At 43.3% G+C, this 22,127-nt stretch overlaps 1 protein-coding gene across 12 annotated transcripts in view; it reads left to right on the top strand.

The window, feature by feature from the left end:
* Window positions 1–22,127, top strand: part of TNS1 (tensin 1) — a 389,915-nt gene that overhangs the window by 126,950 nt on the left and 240,838 nt on the right. For 10 of the 12 annotated variants that reach the window (XM_048486278.1, XM_048486276.1, XM_048486275.1 and 7 more), the window contains exon 3: window positions 19,602–19,639. In XM_048486278.1, the coding sequence (XP_048342235.1) occupies window positions 19,602–19,639 (38 nt within the window). Of the gene's footprint in view, window positions 1–19,177; window positions 19,214–19,446; window positions 19,497–19,601; window positions 19,640–22,127 lie in introns of those variants that run through there. The other 2 variants (XM_048486284.1, XM_048486283.1) reach the window with 2 other exon arrangements.

The following is a 22,127-nucleotide window of genomic DNA, read 5'->3' as shown; positions in this document are numbered from 1 at the left end:
TGAGCAGGGTAGAGGTGGACTATGAACAGGCATGAAAGGATCTTACATTTCTTACCCATACTGTGTCTTCCTTCCCTGGGGGGAGGGGGGTTGTGAGGGGAGGGAGGGGTGGCATGCAAGTGAGGGGAGGGAGGGGAGGGAGGGTGGCATGCAAGTGAGAGGAGGGAGGGGTGGCATGCAAGTGAGGGGAGGGAGGGGTGGCATGCAAGTGAGGGGAGGGAGGGGTGGCATGCAAGTGAGGGGAGGGAGGGAGGGGTGGCATGCAAGGGAGGGGAGGGAGGGAGGGAGGGAGGGGTGGCATGCAAGTGAGGGGAGGGAGGGAGGGGAGGGAGGGGTGGCATGCAAGTGAGGGGAGGGAGCGGAGGGAGGGGTGGCATGCAAGTAAGGGGAGGGAAGGAGGGGAGGGAGGGGTGGCATGCAAGTGAGGGGAGGGAGGGAGGGGTGGCATGCAAGTGAGGGGAGGGAGGGAGGGGAGGGAGAGAGGGGTGGCATGCAAGTGAGGGGAGGGAGGGAGGGGAGGGAGGGGTGGCATGCAAGTGAGGGGAGGGAGGGAGGGGAGGGAGGGAGGGGTGGCATGCAAGTGAGGGGAGGGAGGGAGGGGAGGGAGAGAGGGGTGGCATGCAAGTGAGGGGAGGGGGCCACTTCAGCCACTTCAGCTTCTTTACGATAAGGTAATAATGGCCTTATGTAGTGACCTGTAACTGTAAGGGGCTTAATGTAGCAGCAGTGAAAGAATTCAAAGGTACATAGACTCTAGTAATCATGTTTTGTGTTAAGAGAGAAAGATAGGCTAAAATATTTCAACAAAGAAATGGATGCAGGTGAATGTAGGTGATTGGTGACAGGGATGTAGAGAGCGAGAAAAGCAGAGACCAACCTGGAAGTTGGCTATTTGGAAGGAATATATTGACAGAGTTGGGTACCATACTGTCTGCCTCCAGGCAAATGTGATTTTTGTTATATAATTTTCAGGCTTAGAACTTTGGCCAACCTAGAGTGCTCCATGCTCTCAGTGCACAGTGGATTGTTCTGTATTTTGTTCTGGCAAGTACTTTAAGAGTCATGTGGTGGATGTTATAAAATAGGTTAATTCACATCCAAACTCTTCCCCAAAGATTATTAACATTTATTGCTTATGTTTTAAACTTCACTCAAAGATAAATGCGTAGTACCTGTTAGCTTCCATCTGGATTTTCTTTATGCAATCCAAGGCTACTACATTTTTAATCCAGTGTTTTATTGATTTTCATATTTTGAGCTGTCTGAAACATATTTTATAGACAGGAGTCGTACTTTAACATTTTAAATAAATAAAAAGAACTCCCACTTTCCTATCCACCTATTGCTTCATTGCAAGGAATGTATTTCTGGGACACACTTTGTAAATGCCTGGAAGCCCCACGTTACCCCATGTGAAATAGCCCCAAGGAGGTAGAACAAGGACTCAGTCTGAGGTTACTTGAACCCATATGCTCATTCCTGAGTGGGATTTAAAACTGAAGCAATGAATATTTAAGGTCTGGCAGCATTTTCGGTAAGGACTCGGGATGTGAATTAACCTACTGTATTTCATGAACATATGCCTCTCGTTTAATAGCCCTTTCAAATAAACATCACCTCTAGAGCATACCATAATTGTATTTGCTTAGGGTGTTGTTGCCACCTTTGAAATGCTAATTGAGTGGACATGTAGTACAGCACACCATTCTCTTTCTCCACCCTTTCCCCTCTTTGGGGACCTTCAAAATTTGCTCTGACTACCTTGTCTTAGACTGAATTAGAATAGTTTATGCTCCCCCTTCCCTGGTATTTCCAATAAAATGTGTTCTCTTAGCTTCCTTGTATTTGGTGTTTACATGGAAACACATAGGTTGAAACACACACAGCTAGGCTCATAATGGCAGTCAGTGTTAAGTGGTTCTACTGGAGCCCTGTCCGTGACCCCTCCAGACCCTGATGCTGATCTTTTTTTAAAGCTTCTATTCACCCAATAACATTAGGAGGATTTTCCCTGCAAGTTGTGGCATTGTTCCTTAGAGTCAGATTAAACAGCCAGAGTCTAGGATTTATTTTTAATAGTTTGGCAGAAAATGTCTGGGGGACGAGGTTGTCTGTTTGGGAAGGAATAGGTCCCTCCACCCCAATTTCTGTACTTCCCTTCTCCCTTGGAAATTATGAATTCCATGCAAGAGTAATAATTTGAAAATACTAAGTAGATGAGGGCCTTCACATATTCTCTGTAGCTGGTGAGCCCACTGCAGTCATTAGATAGTAATGAACTTGCATATGAGAAACTCATCTGCACAGACTCTGGCTTCATACTAGGTGTGCTCAAACATCTGCTGGTTTGGCTGGCAGCATGATCTTATGTCATGATCATCACCATTCAACAGTCAATGTGTTGCTTCACCTACATTCAACCAAGTTCACCATCGAAGTTCCATTCCTGCGCCAGCACAGAAATACATTATTTGCATGAGCTTTAATGCAATATTTCTCTTAAAGAGAATGTATAGCAATCCAATGTTAGAGAAGGAGAACAAAATTTACCAAAAGGAGAACATTTATAAAATGCTGAGGAATTGCAGCTGTGAAGAAGTATCCTTGTTTGGTTTTAAACTTCTGAAATAGTTTTGTGCTTTAGTTCAAAATTCAAATATACAACACTAAAATAAAACTTTTAAGAAGTTCTCAAAATGATGTTGACACGGGGCTGTTCTTCACTACTGATGTCACAGGCACTAGTCAATGGGTGATTATTGGTGCTATCTTATATGCAGAGTTACCCTGCCTTAGTAACTCTGTAAGGCTTGGAATGTAGACTGTATGGTTGTGTTGAAGACAGAAGTTACAGTGGTGGGATTCAAATAATTTAACAACCGGTTCTGGTAGTGGGATTCAAATAATTTAACAACTGGTTATTTACAAGCACCATTTTAGCAACCGGTTCTGCCGAAGTGGTGCGAACCTGCTGAATCCCACCACTGGCTTTCCTCCCACTGCGAGGCACTGACACCATTGTTAAAGAAAGAATTACAGAGATAACATAGAATCATAGAGTTGGAAGAGACCACAAGGGCCATCGAGTACAATCCCCATGCAAGAAGACTGAATCCAAGCACTCCTGATAGATTACCATCTAGTACAGTGGTGGCGAACCTATGGCACGGGTGCCAGAGGTGGCACTCAGAGCCCTCTCTGTGGGCATGAGCAAACAGAGTGCCCCCTCCTCCCCACATCTAGGCTGGCCTGGGCTGCTGGGCTCAATTATTAGTGTTAAACCTAAGACCAAGTTTTGGGGAAGCAGTGTAGGTAACCCTGTTAACCGCTGTTAAACCCCACTGATTTTCATGTGAAGAACAAAAGCACAATCCTTTACCCGGGAGTAAGCTCGGTTGCTGGAAATGGGGCTTGCTTCTGAGTAAACCCTCCTAGGGTCATGATTCACACATTGGAAGAGATGCATGGTTGCTTCGAAGCAAAGCCACTGACTACCACCAAGCTTACTCCCAAGTAATGCACGCCTCGGAGCCAACTGTTTTTTCTAAACGAAAACCTCAGTATTCAGGTTAAATTGCCGTGTTGGCACTTTGCAATAAATAAGTGGGTTTTGGGTTGCAGTTTGGGCACTCGGTCTCGAAAAGGTTCGCCATCACTGATCTAGTATGTTGGACAGTTTGAGCATTAATGACTGTTGAGTTTTTTGGATCTAGAGCAGTTTGTACATGCACATTCTCACACAACCTCATGGGAGTTTTAATTTATTTTCCTCTCATATCACTGAAATAAATCACTTGTATTCAAAAAACAATAAAGGGATGCCTTGCAAGAGGAGTCTGCATTAACATGTGTTGTACTAAAAGCATCCCAGAAGGCAGGCAATTTCGATTATGATTTCTGCTGCATAGGCACAAATATGTCGTAAGATCTGTTCACTTCAAGGTTCTGACTCAGCCAATGACCCTGCATGGAAACCAGTTTCACCTACTGTGCAGGTGCAGTAGTGACTACAAGACATACATTTGTATGACTTACCTGCCATGGCTGTTGTGCATCTTGAAAGCTGCCCAACTCAATTCTCAGGTTGGGCAGTGAATAGTGAGGGCAAGTTGAACTGATCCAAGATGGAACTCATGAATAGGTTGTGCTGGTTGAGCAAGGTATGTTTTTTTTTGGTGAGCAAAGTGTTGCAAAGTGCTCAGGGCACTTACTTCATATACCTTCCAAAATGTCCTGAAGTGGATTGATTGCCAACATAATAGTCACTCACATAATTGGCTCACCAAGGGCACAGTAGTTGTATGAATTGCCTCTCAGTAATTTCTAGAGAATGCAAAGCAATTGGGGGGGGGGGGTGAAATCCAGAGACTATTACAGATTTAGTTTAAAAATAGCCTTGTTTCCTACTTTCCTATAGTGCTTTGCTTGGTTGCCATTAAGAATTGCTGCGCTGAACTTCCCACCAGAATGTGCCCAGATTGTTTCAGGAGTTTTGATGGTGTGAGCAATGAAAGCTGAGCAGAAGAGTCTTGCAGGGATACATTCTTATCTTGCACGTGACACAAACAAGACCTACACGTGTTCCGGAAAGAGTGCGGTGGCCCAATGCAGATCCCAGCAGTTCACGCTGTCAGTCTGACACAGCTGATAGAAATCAGGTGGAAGTTACTGGGCAGCAACTTGTGCTGATGTGTTCAGCCAAGTTCTTTTTATCAGACCTGGTCAGGTGCACAGTTTGCTTTCCGATGTCTCAGACAGGGCGGAAATGCTTATTGAGACTTCAACAATGCCGGCTTCCTGTGTTCTCTGAAGCAGGAAACAACCATAGAGGCAGGGAATGCTTGAGGACTGATTAAGCCACCAGTCACTGCTTGGAAATCTAGGCTGTTCAAAAGTTTTCTCCAACCTGTTATGTTTCTGCAGTGCAGTGCAGGGCCTGCATGTTCAGTCCTCGTGAGCAATAGTATTCTTGTGAGCAGCCAAAGTTCCCTTCCAAGTGAATAGGAAAGGGAAAGAAGTCATGTAACTTCAATTAAACAGCCTTCAATGCCTGCCCCTCAGTGCTGCATTCCCACTTAAAATGTTGTACCTTTATTTAATGATTTTCTGTGAGTATTAACTGGCTGCTGCCCAGCCAGCCAGGCTCAAGCCTCCCCACTCCTCTGTCTCCTCTCTCCCACCCCCAACCCCTCATTCACCATCTCCCATCTTACAGTTCCTGGAAGAATCCTCCCTTTCCCTGCCTGCCATCCCCCACCCTTCAAAGATGAAGCCAGGGCCTGCCAGAACCTCCCCCATTCCTCTGCCTGCCCTCTCCCACCCCTTACAGACCAACCCAGAAGGGATATTTGAGGCTGGAGAACATGATGCATGAGGAAAGGATTCTCCACTCACACTAGTCCTATCTTAATCAGATCCTTCTGTAGGTGCTTACTTACAAAGGGAAAATGTGCAGGAGATTGCCCAGTTTGGCCCTAATATTGATATGATCAGGCAAAACACTGCGTATGTAGTCCATTATGTTGTCTCACACAGTGCCCAACCAAATATTCTGGAGGACCAACAACAGGACTGAGGCAGAGGCCTTCCCCCAATATTTCCTCCTGGCATTGGTATTGCCTGTGAATGTGAAGATTCCCTTTGGTCAACAAAGTTAATAATCAATTACAGATTTATTTTCCATGAATCTGTCAAATCCCATTTTAAAGCCGCCTGTACCTTTGTTACATCCTCTGGTAGCAAATTCCACATTTTAATCATTTGTTCAGTAAAGAAGTATTTTCTCTCCCCCCCCCCCCTCCAACCTGAATCTACTACCCATCAACTTTGGTTGTCCTTGAGTTCTAGTATTTTAGGAGAGGGTGAAAAATTTCTCTGTCTACTCTTCTCTAACACATGCATAATTTTGTAAACCTCTGTCATGTCATACTCCTGCCCCTGGGCATTTCTTTTCTAAACTGAAATGTCCCAGACTCTTCAACCTTTCCTCATAGGAAAGTTGCTGTAAACCATTAATCATCTTGATTGCCCTCTTCTGTACTTTTACCACTTCTGCAATGTACATTGTGAGATGCAGTGACCATAACTGCACACACTGTTCCAAATGAGGCTGCACTATAGGTCTATACAGGGGCATTATAATATTGGCTGTTTTTCAACCCTTTTCCTAATAATCCCCAGTCTAGAATTTGCCTTTTTCATTAATGTGGCTTAGTGGGGTTGACACTTTCATTGAGCTATCCATTATGACCCCAAACTCTCTTTCTGTCATGGTCTCAGAAAGTTCATACCCTAGTCGCATATACTTGAAGCTGGGATTTTTTGTTCCAGTGTGCTTCCAGTGTTCCAGTGACCTGTGTTTCCTATATTGTTATTCACTTATCTAATTTGTGGAGATCCTCATGAAACTCTTCATAGTCATCCTTGGTTTTCATAATGCTGAACAATTTTGTGCCATCTGTAAACTTGGCCAGTACACTTCTCACCCCAGTTCCAGCTAATTTATGATTAAATTAAATATCACTACCCCCAGTAGCTATCCTTGTAGGACTCTGCTACTTCTTCCTTCCATTATGAGAACTGTTTGATTATTCCTACTCTCTGCTTCCTTTTGTTTAGCCAGTTTTTAATCCATAAGAGGATCCATTCCCTTATCCCATGACTGCTAAGCTTACAAGTCTTTGATGTCACATTTTGTCAAAAGCCTTTTGAAAGCTCACCTATATAATGTCTGCCAAGTCACTATTATCATGTTTGGTTATTTTCTTGAAGAACTCAAAAAGTTTGGTGAGGCAGTACTTCCCTCCTCCTTAAAATGTGGGAATCAACACCTTGTAGCAGGTGCTTTTGTTAAGCCTATTTGGTGCTGAATAAAGTGATGATTCATAATTTATCAGATAAGCAGTAATTTTAAATGTGCAGAATTTTACAATTTTTCTACCCATGCCAATGAGAAAAGTCTTCTTAACTAATATTTTACAGACTGAGGAACCAAAATTCATTGATTTACTTCATTTATATCTCACCTTTCTCAGGGGGCCTCAAAGTGGCTTCCATAATTCTCCTTGCCTCCATTTTATCCTCACAACAATCTTGTGTGGTCAGTTAGGCTGAGACTCTCTCGAAGGTCTTGCCCCATTAAAAGCTGGATCACATATGAAGGTACACAGCTAGATTTCTCATTACATGAGCAATGTGTTAATTGATTGTGTTTCCAGGTGATTGATGTTTGAAAGATAGCACCTGGAGGCAAAACCCGCTCCGAGCGCCCCCTGCATGCGATGCCCCGTTTACTCATGAGTAAGCGTGCCTTACTCGCAAGTAAATCCCACTTACTTGCAAGTTGGTCTCCAGCCCCTCTTCACTGGGCAGATATGCCTCTGATTGTATCTGAAATGGCTCATTTATGCAAATACATTGTCAATGAGAGCTGGTATAGCATACTGACTAAGCTAATGAGCCCAGAAGTGCCCAGTTCAAATCTTTCCTCCGACACAAACTCATTAAATAGCCTTATGCAAATGGTCTCAGCACCTCTCCATCTGCAATAATGTTTACCTATATTAACAGGGATGTTGTAACGATTATGACGGGATAATGGAATGCTGAAAATGCTCTGTAAATGCTAACAGTTATTGCTGTTCAACGTTGTTGTCCAATGGTGAACGTGCAAGTGAAAGCCAGCCTTTTGTGACTCTTTTAGTCACAACAGGGTTTGCAATGCAGGGGTTTGAATCTAGCTCTTTAAAAATCCAGATCAAACATTGTGTCAGCTAAACAGCACTGGCTTCCCGTATTTTGCCTGTTTATGCCTTGTCTCATGTGATCTCTAAATAGCATTTGTTGCTTCCTGATCTGTTTCAGAGCTAATAGCTGCTGGCTTTGTTTGCAAACATTTCTAAGTCATTAAGTACATTGCAAGAGACTGGACTGCATCAGAAATGAGAGTTTAATTTGAGTAAACTATTAACAAATATGAATGTTTGTAGAGAAATTCTCAGATGCCTATAATTCCAGAGTGCTTTTTCTTCTCCCAGGAGGGCATAATGGTTCATTTCCAGATAAGAATGGTAAGATTTTTGCCAAACTAAAATGCTATAGAAAACAATAAATGGAATCTAAGAGGAATAAGGCTGGTGCTTTTAGCAACTTTTCTCTCCTTGGCCTTTTGTACTGGGGCACTTCTGGGAATTTGGACAACCTCTTGGCAGTTGTCCAACTATTTGGATTCTGTGAACCTATCAACATGCTCCCATTTGAGTACCTCTTGGGTACATAGCCTTGGATGGAAGATACAGGCTATAATATTGCAGTATAAACAGGGTAGCCTTTGATTCTCTGAGCCTGCAGTATCACCAGTGGCTCTTAAAGTGACGACCAAGCCAGATGTGTTGTGGAATTTCCATGAATGGATCACCAATTTACCCCCCCCCCCCCAATAGCAAAGGCCCAGTTTGGATCAGCATTGCAACATAAAAGAAGGGGAGGGGTTTAAAAGTGGCCTTCCCTGATTTCAGTCTTGCTATTGACCCCATTGAGGCAAACTGGACAGCTAACTTTAGAGGGCAAGCATACAGTTACTGTGGCTTAGATTTCTTTACCTCATTTCTGCTTGCATTTCTCTGTGTCCATTGCACAGATGTTCCTCCACCATGCAAAACCCATGTTTTTTTCTGGTGCTAGTTCCTCCTGCTCATGGAAGATCAGTGGCTCAGAAGGAGCCACAAAGTTCCTAGCATGAGAGAAGCATGCTGCAGGGAACCAAGAAGAGAGCTCGTGGAAGCAAGGCATAGGATCCAAGCCCACGTTTCCCTTGAGTGCCTCTTGGGTACATTACCTATATGTAAATAATATTGCTGCCCAAACAGTCTCTGACTTGTCAAGTATGCAGACTCACCAGCAACAGCTAACCTGAGTTCCTCAGCTCTGAAAACAAACACATCCATTCAAGGTTATCATTGGCATGGAGAAAAATGCTACAGTTTCAAAGGGAACTTGTGCATGTGAAAAACTTCATCTTTTGTGTTGCAAATAAGCTACAGACATACAATGCAATTATATTCCAACTACTGTGTGTGAATAATTTGTGCACTTACTGAGGAGAATCACACTTATTGGGAGTGTCCCCAGCTGAGGCAGCAGTCATTTTGCTTGCCCACCATTTCCCCGCAAGAGAGAAACTTTTTCAACCACTGTGCTTGCCTAAAGAATGGATGAACTGCTATTTGATGGGTGAAGGGAGAGGGGGAAAGGTGAGGAGGGGTGATCAAAGTTGAAGCAGGTTAAACATATGCTCCTTCCCTTCCTTTTCTCTGTGGGGGAAGGGGGAGGGGAAGGAGTTGCACTTTGCCTGCTTTTGGAAGCCAACAGTCAACTCTGATCTGAGCTCTGGTGAGTTCCGAAGAGGCTACAATTAGTGCGTAACCAAGAATCCAATCTGAAGGGGATGGACACTCAATACAGACCACCAGTGTGTAATAAACCTGAGACACACAGTTCATAGAACTATGCAAGAACAGGGTTGCAGTCACTGGCCATTTCCCCACTGAGAAATTAAATCTAGATACAACCATGTTTCAAAAGAATCAACACCTTTTCATCGAGATTTCACCCTCCCCACTGCAGCGTGTGTGGGATGAGGACATCCATGTCTATCACACTTTCAAACAGTGCAGCAATCCCCACGATCATGTGGCTCTTTCTTCCTCATCCTGATTGGCTGTTGCACTGTGTTGGGGTGAAATTTTTTTTAAAAAGGGGTTTTTTTTGCGCAGCTACGTCACTACAATCTAGGAAGTAAAGACCCTAAAGCCTTTCAATATATTCCTGTAGATAAGTGAGTTCACATCAGACAAACTGTGCTTACTTCTACACTGTTCTTAGTGAGATGAGGAGTTGAATTACTCTAATCTTTTCTACTGTGGGGACTAGATAGACCCAAAAAGTATAAGCATATCTTACTCACTGACCCCCTCTCTCAATATTTTAAATAACAAGACCCTGTTGACTCTAGGTAATTGCCATTGCACAAAGGCTGCCTTGACTGCAGTCTGGTTTTTCCTGTTGGCTGGGAAAAACTTGCCATATGGTTCTAGTCTTGCAGGAATTGTTACTGTTTGAAGCGTTGGTAGATAGGCTCATGATAGTGCACTGAGCAATCGAACTCTCTGTCATGCCTTGAGCTTGTGCCTCAAGTTCTCTTTTCCCAGCACCATTGCCATTTGTCCAGAGTGGGATACAAATTTAATAAATAAATAAGGGACAATTACTGACACAGCTGTGCCATCAAAGGATGCTGCATCAGCCTAAGGATTGACTGCAGCTCAGCATAAGAGTGTTTCAGCTTTGTCCTGGCATCAGGTTTGTCTGCTTTCCAGGCTGGTCCTAGATTTGGCATATTTGTAAACTGACTTGCGTGGTCTGTTTTGGGAAGGTAGTACAAAAAGCATTAAAATAAATAAGCTCTTGATTATTATCCTTCCTTTTTGATGTTCTTTTTCCAAGTAGTGACTTTCTGTCATTGGTTCCCCAAAAGATGTTGGAGGTGGGGAAAGGAAAAACAAACAAAAGTGGCAGACACCGAAAGAGGAAGCAGCTACTAAGCAATGGGATTCAGACTGGTTGTGAAGAATTCTCCATAGCAATGGTCTGTTTTGGATTTAAAAGTGAAACCAGTAAGCCTCTTTGCTGGGCTCGCTTAGCACTTTCTTTTGGAAACCTGATCTTCAGCTGATAAGAGTAACTGGATTTTTTTTCAATACAGTTTTACAGAATTATGCTCCCAGTATCTCTCAGTATTCTGCATATACTCAAAAAGAACAACTCTGAAGCAGAAATCCTGTTATTATACCTAGTGGAAAACTGACTAGTAACTATGCCAATAATGAAGCAGCAAAAACAGCCCACCAACTGTCAAGGTTAGCTGACAGAAACTATGACTTTGTCAGTTAACTCCAAAGGTGGAAGGGGATACCTAAACACTGGCCTTATTGTCCGAGGTCATGGAGAGTTTCAGTGAAATCAGCCATCTCAAGATCTTGAGAATGCAGAGACTCCTGGAGGGGGAGTTTTTGTGCTGCATGGGTAGGTTTTCATATTATTCCCCTCACTATGATTCCTTGCAGGCCTCCCGCTAGTGTATGTTTATTTGACAAGTCTCATTAAAATCGGGGGAACTTATATCTGAGTCAAGATGGATCATGCAACCTTAGAAAAGAAAGGAGATTGTTTTGCATAATTCTGGCTTTTGAAACTATGTCATGGAACGTGGAGTTCTGGAGTCTTCGTGGTATAGATAACTGGGATATTGGAGGGAAAAGAGATCAAGCTGGGTGGCTCAGCTGCGAACATTTATAAAAGAATTCTGTGAAATTCTCTGCTTCTTATGAGGATTGTAACATTGGGAAGCTCACTGTGGAATCCATTGGTCTGTATCCATTTATTTTTTAAGAAAATATTTATGCCACCTTTCCAGTGACCTGCTCAAGGAAGCTTGCAATTAAGACAATTAAAAAACCATTAAAAACAAGCCAACTTCATTAAACAGTCAGGGCATAACAGCATAAAATAGACATTGAACAGTCTAAAATGCTGTAGATAAAATGCTGCCAGAAGCAGAATGTAAAATATTTAAGAGATGAAACAGAGTTAAAAACCTAGGTAAAAAGCAAGATTTTATTCTGGTGCCTAAAACAAATATAAGTACCAGGTGAGCCTCATGGGAGTGGGCATTACAAAGATGAGGTGCCACCCCTGGAAAAGCCCTATCACTGGTTACCACCAATCCCATTTGTGAAGACAGGAACACAGAGAACAGGGCTTGGGAAGACGATCTTAACTTGTTTGTGCTTCACAATATGCACAAGTCTCCTGGCCCAAAGCCATTTAGGGCTTTAAGAGTTAGAACTAGAAACAGATAGGCAGGGCAGCTAGTGCAGATCTTTCACTTTGGAGTGAGCTTCCATCAATCACCTGGCAACTGTATTTTGGACCAACTTAAGTTTCCAGTAAATTTTTAAAGGCAGCCCAAAAGAAAGTACATTAATGTACCTGGAATGTGATCAGAATCTGTATCACTGTGGCCAAATCATGCTTTTCAAGGAAGGGTCATATAGTTGATGTGTCACCCAAAGCTGGTTGAAGGTGCTACATGCTACAGCAGAAACTTGAGTCTTCAGCTGTTGGCCAGGACCCAGCAGTTCTCCAAGCAATAAACCTGCTGCTTTGGCAGGAGTGAAGCCCCATCCAAGGCTGGTTGACTCCCCAGTCCTTGAACAGCTTTGTCACTTACCAATGATTTCTCAGTCCTGCCTGAATGTGATTTCAGTATGCCCTCAGTTGATCTTCATAGCGTTACCTTCTTCAGGATTCCTTTAGACTCACCTGGATTAGATGATGAAGATAAATAGATGGCTTGTGCATATTGGTTGCACTGAACTCTAAGTCTCTGGATGATCTCTCCAAGTGAGTTCAAGTAGATGTTAAACAACATGGGAGACAAAATGGATGCTAAGAGACTCTGGACCGCATATTCCATAGGCTGAATAGGAGTCCCTTGGCACTACCTTTTGGAATTGGGTAGTTAAGTAAGAACAGAAGCTCCGGAGAAGAGTGCTGTTCCCCACTCCCACCCCAGCCAGCCTCTCAAGAAGGACACCATAGCTGATGGGATAAAACTGACAAGAGGTCCAGGGAGGAATCAACCGGGATGCACTTCCCCATCACTCTCCCGATGAAGGCTGTCTGGGCAATCAAGGCGGTTCTGCCAGGCCAGAATCCAGGCCAGAATCCAGACAGAAATGTACTGAAATCCATTGCTGGTGCATTGAAAAAGTGGGAAGCATCAGGAAGGCTAGATGGTTTGGGCAGGGCCCTTTAAAGGGAGATTGTAGACTACAGCATGGACTTATGCTGCTGTTTTCTAGAACTGTTAAACTTTAAGGAATAAGTTACAGTAAGTGTGGACTAATAATTCTGGACCCCAAAGTCCTCCAACCCCTAGGCTTATGCAGCACGTAAAGGCAGCCCCCACCCCCCAGAGGCTGGTTCTTTAATATGTTGTATGTTCCAGTTTAATTCATACATCTTTCTTGCAAGCAAAACTTTCAAGATACTTCGTGCTGTTACATTTTTAAAAAATTAACAAGATTTCTAAGGTTGAAATCCTGGGCACACTTGCTTAAGATTGTCCCACTGAATTTGGTGGAATTTCTGAGTAAATTTGCAAGTCTTCATTTCTTCTTCTCTAACCTTCAGTGACTTGCAGGGAATCTGTTGCAAAGGCAACATATAATATGTGTGTTCCTTATGAAGACAGTCACTTGTTTGTGGTACTCTTGTTTGATTTAGCAACTCAGCCCTTGCAAAGCTTACATTTGCTGCCTATCACGCTGTTTAGCTAACCACAACAAAGGGATCAACATTTGATCACTTAAAAAAAAACACCTTTGAGGACAAAGGCAAACTTAAGAGTGGTAAGATTCAGAAACTGGAGGAGGTGCAGATCAGCTCAGATATTGATAGCCTCCTTCCAGAACAGTACACTTGACAAGTCTGGGCTTGGCTGCATTTTTGTCCTAGGCCTCTCCATGGAAAAGGACAGAGAAGGGTGAGAAGATCTCAAGAAGCCCAGCTCTCATTCCCTGCCTGCTAGTTGATATGCCAAGTTTTCTCTACTGTTCAAATCTTGGCCTAAAAATGCAAAGGTAACATATCCTGTACACCAAGCCCCTGCTCCTGTAACCTTCCCTTGCTAAGAACAATGGCTGTCTTGTGTATCAAAGTAGCAGATGCTGTTTCTGGCAAGGGCTTCAGCTGCCAATGTAAACTGCTCTGGGGTGATTGAACTTGACCCAACCCAGGGCTTTGCTGGCATTGCACCAAAATTTTAGCGCCGGGGGGGGGGGGGGGCGGTGAAGAGAAGGAATTGAACTTCATAGTACAGCGGTCTAGAAATGTAGCCCCCTAAAGTGATAGAGATACAGGTGGAATGCAGATCTGCTCAGGTATTACTGCTGACTGGTCTCCCAAGGGCCCTATACCAGTCAGGGATGGATCAATACGGACAGGGAAAAATGTACTTTGATTAAAGTAGGAGTTGGTCCCTATCAATATGTTGCTGTAGCATCATAACTATAATAAAAGCCAGAGTCTTATATGGACCGTGTCCCTGGGAAAGAGTTAGATGGCAATGGAAGTTTTTTTTCCATGAAAACAAAATTGTAGTGTAAACTATTGTAAACGTAATAAGAAATTATGTACAGAATTATGGGGGTCTCCATATGTTGACTTAGCTATGATCACCTGTTTCCTAAACACATAATATGAACAAAGGCATTATTGTGTACCAAAAATGTAGTTTGATATTGATTTTTTTTAAAGAGCAAAGCTAGAATAGGGCTGGTGCAGCTAGAAAGTCACTGGTTTAAATCTCCCCTGTACCACAGGTTCATTGGTGGCTTTAGGTGAAGACTTCTGGCCCTGTACTAAGGGGGAGATCTGCTATTAGGAATGGTGCAGGGATTTGCCCTCCCCAGGCAGTTGCCCAAGCAGAAGGGCAAATCTGCTTGAGGTCTGCCCTCCACAGCAGTGGGATGCAGCAGCACGAAACACTGTGCCAGCATTCTACCATTTTTACCAGCATAGCGGGGCAGTCCAGGAGTATACAAGGGGAAGGAACCAATGCTAGTTAGTTTCTCCCAGGTCATTGCCCCTGTTGCACTGGTGGCTGGAGCTTTGGACTAAGTCCATGAAGCCCAATGGGAGACTCCTTGGGAGAGGTGGACTGGCGCAGCTGTGGCTGGATGCCCAGCCCATTAGATGGGGCTGCCCTTGTCTTCCTTTCAAGTGAAGATAGACATAATGGCTTTCCTCACAAGGCTGTTATAAATATTGTTGAAATAATGTTTGTGAAATGCTTTGGAAATTGGAAATATGCAATAATCAGACTGGGATTTGTTCACTGTAGGCTATATTTGAATTGTTTTAATGAAGGGAAAGTTTGCTTTGGACTTAAAAAAATTGAGCAGTGAAGTGCATTGGAATTTTAGTTTCATTCACTGCTCATTTTATCAATACACAAGATCAGCCAGAATTAAAAAAGAAAGAAATTGCATGTAAATACCTTTGTGGCGGGGACAAGTTGTTCATTAATGAGAGCCTCTCCAGAAATCCATCAGGAAACAGAGGCATGTTTTTGAACATGACTGTTGTATTATAATTATTTTCAGTTTTTATCACTCGAATAACCAAGGCATCTGACAGCCCTTTAAAAAATTGTATAATAAAAGCAGTGAGTCATAAAACATAAAAATATAAACCTTAGAAGAAAATCCTGGAGAAGAAGCTAACAGTGAGTGAGTAGCAGCTGGCAATCTAATTCTTCAGCAGGCCAAATGCCTTCCTAAATAAATCAACCCCAAAAGCTTTCACTGTGCACTAACAGATGTGGTGAAGATAAACAGGATTTGCAGGGGAGGGAGTTCCAGGGACCTGGGGCAATGGCTAAAAAAGGTCTTCTTGTGTTTAAGGCCTCCATTGACCATCAGAGTTAATAGGTAGGCTCATGCTGGAGATGTATAATTGATAGACCACAAAGTTCTGCATAAAACATTACGTAATTGTGTACTAGGCCACAGTTGGGCATGCTGGGCTGGTTCTCTGTTAGACCAAAACTATGAACCATCCTCTCAAAAACATTCAACATCATCTGTTAAAACTTCTGTTCTTTACCTATAAGATTTTGTTTTCTGAACCTTCAGGGAATAGTACAGCAATGTCCTCATTGTGTATTTTCTGTGATGTTAAAAATTATTGTTGTGGCCAGCAGCTGGAGTCTTCAACCTCACAGAACCTGTGGGTGCTTTCAAAATTTTGAAAAATCAAGTAGTGAGGACTACAAAAAATGGTTGCCATCAGGTGTGGGAAAATTCCAAATCACTTCTAAGAGGGATGAGTCCAGTTGCAGGATGCTGGGGGTTCTGTCAAGCATTTTCCTGTGGTGGAAGCAGTTGTTTCTGAACATGGGTGCCAGCCAAACATGAGGGTGATGACTCCTGGGCTCATTAAAAAAAATCACCTCCCACTCCAGTGTGATGGAGGAAAGCCAGGTCTGGTTGTTTGCTTTTGGGAAGAGGTACTGCAGGAAGAAAGAAGTAGGTGCTGCATTGATGGGCATTTTAATTTAATAGGGTTTTTGTATATATCGTATGTGGAATCTGTGTTGTGCACCGCCCAGAGCCCTTCGGGGATTGGGCGGTTTTAAAATCCCATAAACAAACAAACAAACAAACAAACAAATAAATACCGGTAAATAAGGTATTCATGGGCATCATGTTGGCAATCACTGCCTTAGAATGAACCTGGCAAGCAGATTGCTGTCCTTGGCCTGTTACTCTCTGTCTGTTCCTCATTGGCAGGCCTCTGTGTATGTGTGTGTACTCCATACTAAACAATCCCAACAAAAATTGCCATGCCAAAAAATTTTGGATTCTGCAGCTTTTATGGGATCAGTTCAGTAAGCATGCATAATTTCTCTCATTTCGCATAATTTGGTGTCCCATATTTATTATTTTGCATATTTTATTCCTGGTTTGCTAGTAATGGTACTGTAGGAGAAGCTATATAGGGTATTGGAGACCTATACTCAAGCCTTGGAAATTTTAGTCATCCACTTCTCTGGCTTCTGAGATTTCTGCAACCCGACTACTTTACGCACTTTTAATATAGCTTTGTAAATGAAATTCTGAGCTTTCCTGTATTCCCATAGACTGGTCATAGACCCCAGGAGTTAATACTTCTGAACATGGTTTTAGACCCAGAAAGCAGGGAAGTCTCCATCCTGGGGCAGCAGAAGGGGATGAACACAGGCTGCTGGAAAGTGATTTTAGCAGAAACTCAAGTCTTGCCCAGCAGGCTTGGGGGAGGCAAAGCAGACAGAGCCTATGTGGTATTTGGGCCCCCTATTGTGCTCTCTTGCACATGAGGCATCCCCATGAAATTCCACGAATGTGTTTACAGTTATGTGCATGAAGGCTCCCTCCTCCTCTCCCAGACTGGAACATTTCAGGGAATGTACTTTTAAATACACATAGCCCCCTTTGAGTCCTTCACGCTGCTACTCTGCCATTTGGCAAACCGAACATGCCCTCAGAATCTTATAGGTGAGGAAAAGGAATGCACCTGAACTTGCTCTTTGCTGAACTTGGAACTAAGTTATTAGAAGTTTCAGGCCTGGAGGAGACTGCTGAAAAGAAACAGCATTTCCCCTAATTCTTCTCTCTCTCTCCCCGCCCCCTGCCCCCCTTCGCACACTACCAGGGAGATTTACCTGTATAACTTCAGTGAATAGTTTGCTTTAAAGTATCCCTCTTATTTTCCCCAAATCAGAGCCTGTGGCTTGAGGGGCAGAGAGTTGGACTTGGGCCGGAGAGACTTTGTTTCAGGTCCCCACCCAGCAATAAAGCCAGTCTGTGTTGTCTGTGCAACAAGAATTTATGCTTGGTTTCTAGTTAAAGTGTTACCAGCTTCAGTGTTTAGCTATTGACGATTGTTCTAATTAAAATGATTTTGGCAAGTAAATAGAAATTATTGCATTGCTGCCTTCCTTTGTTTTATAATACAATGGAATGGCAATGAAGCAGCAGCAGGTTTTTGGTCAAGATTGCAGCTGGTCTTCTGTGACCGTAGAGTTGGGTTGCATGCCTCCAGATAGGCCTGGAGGTCTCCTGGAATTACAGCTGTTTTCCAGACTACCGGGATCAGTTCCCATGAAGAAAATGGTTGCTTTGGAAAGCAGATTCAATGGTAGCATACCTAGGATTCCCAGTCCGAGCCTGGCAATGGGCAGGAGCATTGAGGATAGAGGACATGATAAGGGGCATCATTGCTGGTGTGCTGATATCACTTTGGGGGAAAACCTGGAAGTGATGCAGGTATCTCTAGGAATTCTTGGAAATTCCTGGAGCTACTTGCTTTCACTTCCAAGCTTTCCCCAAAAGTTATGACATCATGCTGGAGCATTGCCAGAGTTTAAAAATTATTTTTCTCTCAGCATCACTTGGAGCGGTGGCAGGAGAAAGCTTAAAGCCCTGGCAACATGGCCCACTTGAAGTGGCTGTGGGCAGTGGGAGCTTAGGGTGAGGCATGCCCCCCAAAAAACTGGGAGCTTGGTAGCTCTAGATACATCTCACTTGGGGATTGTATTCTCCACCCCAAAGTCTTTAGGAGTATCCCAACCTGGAGTTGGCAACTCTAGGTTTGATTGTGTAGAATAGTGATCTTTGCATTGTGTTCACAGATACTAAGAAAGTCATAATGTGGAAGTTTTGTTTCTGTTGGTAACCCTAACCTCACACTTGGTGCTTTTAAATCAACTTCTTTAGTTGGTTCTTGGTGTGTCTAGGAAGCTGGGTTTTTTTATTGGCTGATTTAGTAGACTGACAGTGCACTCATAAGCAGAATTTATAAATCCAACAAGTTCAGTAAGTTTAGAAAGATGTAACTGTGTTTAGGATTGCACTGCAGGACTCTGGAGCTTGGCTTGAAATCATTAGTGGCTATCCTATGTCGAGCCCTGTTCATTCATCCTCAGTTCTTTATCTGCAAAATGGGGACAATAATGATTTACCACCCAGGGTTCTTGTGCTGATGGCACAGAAGGGCATTACTAATGTCCCTACTTAACAAATGTCCCCAACATCATAAAATAATCATTTTGCTGTCTTGCTGCCTGCTGACAATTTGCAACATGAAGTTGAACAAAAGGAAAGCAAAGTAGGTTGGGAAAATCAGACCAAGCAAGCACATCCTTTTGTTTTATAACCCAGATTTTTGGGCCAGGGAAAGGGTGAAGATCATTTCCGCCCCCCCCCCCTCGACAATATACACACACTTCTCCTGGTCCTGTTCCAAATTCATATAACCGTAAAGTGATGCTGCCTCCTGAGGAGGGGAGCACAGCCTGTACATTTTCAACATTCTTGTTGGAGTTAACGACTTAGAAACATGACTCCCCAAAAGAGGGAGGGCTCAGCCCATGTGTGTGTGTGTGTGTGTGTGTGTGTGTGTGCATGTGTAAAGTTTAGTCACGAAAGGGGGGGGGGGTGGAAATAGGGAAAAAAATGCAGAGCCTCAGGGCAGCCTCTGACAGCGCAGTGGGCTGGCAGGCAGCTCTCAAACAATGTGCTTAGTATTATTCCCGGGACTGGAGTTGTAGGTGCGGGTTGGCGCGCTTTGCCGTACCTGTGCAGCTTGGGCTATCTTTGGCTGGGTGCCAGCGTGCCGAGAGGGTTATTTTTCCCTCCCTCTGCTTTCTCTCCCTCCCTCCTGTGTGTGGCGTGCAGCTCTTCTCCCCCCCCCCCCTTCTTGCAGGAGTCGTTCAAAAAGCCTGAAGCAGCTCCTTTTGTAACACCACCTAGTTTCTTTCTTTCTTTTTGGGGGGGAGGGGGCTGAGGGGATTTGCTCATCTGTTCTTTCTTGCCCTGCTTCCGTTTTCCTGGGTGAGGCCCCTTTTCTTCCCCAGTTCATAAATGTTTCAGTTTGGAACCAAAGAATTCTGGTTTTTAATTCCTTCCCTCCATCTCACTCCTTTTTCTGCTTCACAGGTTGCAACCTCTCCTGTCACAAGAAATGTGAAGCCAAGGTAAGAGCTGCTTGTTTCTACTCTTATTATCTTTCAACAACATTGCGGTTTGTGCTACTTTTCCCTCCTGTCTGATGTGAATCTTCTTTGAAAGTCATTTGGATGATGGGGGGGGGGGTCTGCTGCTCTCCTTCTCTCCTGTACTTTGTTTATTTAAAAAGCTGTGATTGTTGCTCATGGTGATATTTGCCAGGTTCCCACTAGGTCTGAAAGCTCTTATTACAAACCATCCGGGAACACCTCAGTCCTGAACTGTTAGCAAGGAAAGCAATGAACCTACCTTAACATGGATGGTGTTTATTTATTTATTTTTGATTTCAGTGAGCCTTTTGAAACATTCCTTCCCAGGCCAGGACTATGGCGGTTTGCCTAGTTCGTTTTTCTTTCTTTCATTCTTTTTTTTTCCTGCAAGGAAGACTGCTGTATCACTAGCAGAGGTTTGCAAAAGCTTTCAGGGTGAACAATCTGTCCTCGTCCATGGCTATTTAATAAAGGCAGCTTCTTTAGATTTTTTCTGTCATGTTAGTGCTCATACCTCATACCAGCCTTATACTATTATCATTTAACAGACAGGATGTTAAGATCAAGACATGGTGAGTTGCTTAGGACACTCTTCTGAGTTCAAGGCTTAGGGTGTGATTTGAACTCAGGTGCTTGCCTACACCGCCAATGGTTCTTGGAAGCCTGGTAGACCAGGTGACACCCACCAAAGAAAAAGGTACTGAAGCTCTTGCTGCCTTTCTCAGCTGTGCCAGCTGTCCAAGCTTGTGATGGTGGCTACAAGAAAGTGAATGTCAAAACCACCAAATTGAATTGTGGTGACGCAAACATGGCTCATTCCTGGCTGTACCTCATTCATATTCTTCAATTGCAAGGTGTACAGCATCCATTCTTAAATTTTTTCTTTCCTTCAGCCAGTCTACTGGGGCAGCCATTTAACATACTGGAATGAATATTTTCGAAACTTTTATTTTGGTGAGGTTCTGACATTTTAATGCATGACTATTTAAAAGCTCCGGTGCGATTAATAATACAGAAGTGAAATTGCAATATGAATACAAGATGCATAAGGATGGGCTTGCCTGCAGTAGAAGAAGACAAGTGCCAGATGTGATTTTATTTGTCAAGTGGTGGACCCACCCACCATCTTGGTTCCAAATGCAATTGGTTTTACTTTGTGTCCCCTTTTATTCAGGTATTAAGTGGTCTGAAGAATTTCAGAATCCCTGGCTGGGGCTATGCTGGTACATTGGTATTTTCTCAGTCACTGGGGCTCATTCCGCACACGCAAAATAATGCGTTTTCAAACCACTTTCACAACTGTTTGCAAGTGGATTTTGCTATTCCGCACAGTTTCAAAGAGCACTGAACGCAGTTTGAAAGTGCATTATTCTGCATGTGCGGAATGAGCCCCAGTGACTGATAAAATACCCATGTACCAGCATAGCCCTAGCCACTCTCAGCTTATATGGATTTTTGCATGATTTTTGATTAGGAGTTGGTGGGCGCTGTTGTATATCATCATTCATTTCTCAAGCTGTTTGCAGTTTTTGCACACAAAGAGATCTGATTTTTTTGACTGTACGTTTGCTGTAATGCCCTGGTAAAGTATAATATTCTGGCCTCCCAAATGCCACCTTGCTTGCTTCACTTGCCATCTTATAGCCTTTACTAAGATGAGAATTTGGCAGTGCTCACCTGGTCTTTTTTCCCCACCTTTTCATGAACTCTCTTCATACCCTGTTCTGGAAGAGTCATCTCTTCCCCATCCTCTTAGCATCCTCTATCCTAGGTAGGTGAGTAAGGAATGTGGCACTTCTTTTGTTACCTGACTGATGTATACCTGTGATGCTGCTGGGTTCTAATTTTCTTGACAAAATAAAGGACCCTGGGAGGTTTTAGTGTTGAAGGGTTGTTTTGGGAAGATGGTCTTGGGTATTCTTTTCAATCTTTACCTTTATTTGTATGTCATAGCAGAGATGAAAGCAGAGAAAATGAGAAGGTATGTTTAGTGAACAATATTTTAACGTAGGAATGAACACAGATATAATAAAATCTGTTTCAGGGCAGTGACCACAAAAATGGATGGTTGGTTGTATTTTTGAGAGGGTTTGTAGAAGCCAAATCAACAGTTAAATCAGGAGGCAGTTCAAAGTCAGATTAGCAATTCAGTCCTAGGTGGAGTTAATACCCTTCGAATCCCATTGACTTCAATGGACTGGGTGTAACTCTGTTGAGGACTGTGTTGTACGTTCGGAATGTGAACAGATCACTTAGCACAGTGGACAAATTCATATCAGCACTGATAGAGTATTTGAGGAATTAATACTGTGGGAAGCCAAGTGAAGATAGGAGAATATAACAAGTTTGAAATAAATAAGCCAAGCATATTTCTTATGAGATAGACAGAGGAATAATTATGATTGGTACCCTGCATGGAAGGGTAAGAAAAACTAACAAACCTCTGTTTCTCCAACATTTGTGTCTT

This window comes from Sphaerodactylus townsendi, linkage group LG02 (assembly GCF_021028975.2).
Source record: "Sphaerodactylus townsendi isolate TG3544 linkage group LG02, MPM_Stown_v2.3, whole genome shotgun sequence".
Lineage (NCBI taxonomy): Eukaryota > Metazoa > Chordata > Lepidosauria > Squamata > Sphaerodactylidae > Sphaerodactylus > Sphaerodactylus townsendi.
This window is presented reverse-complemented; position numbering and strand designations above follow the sequence as displayed.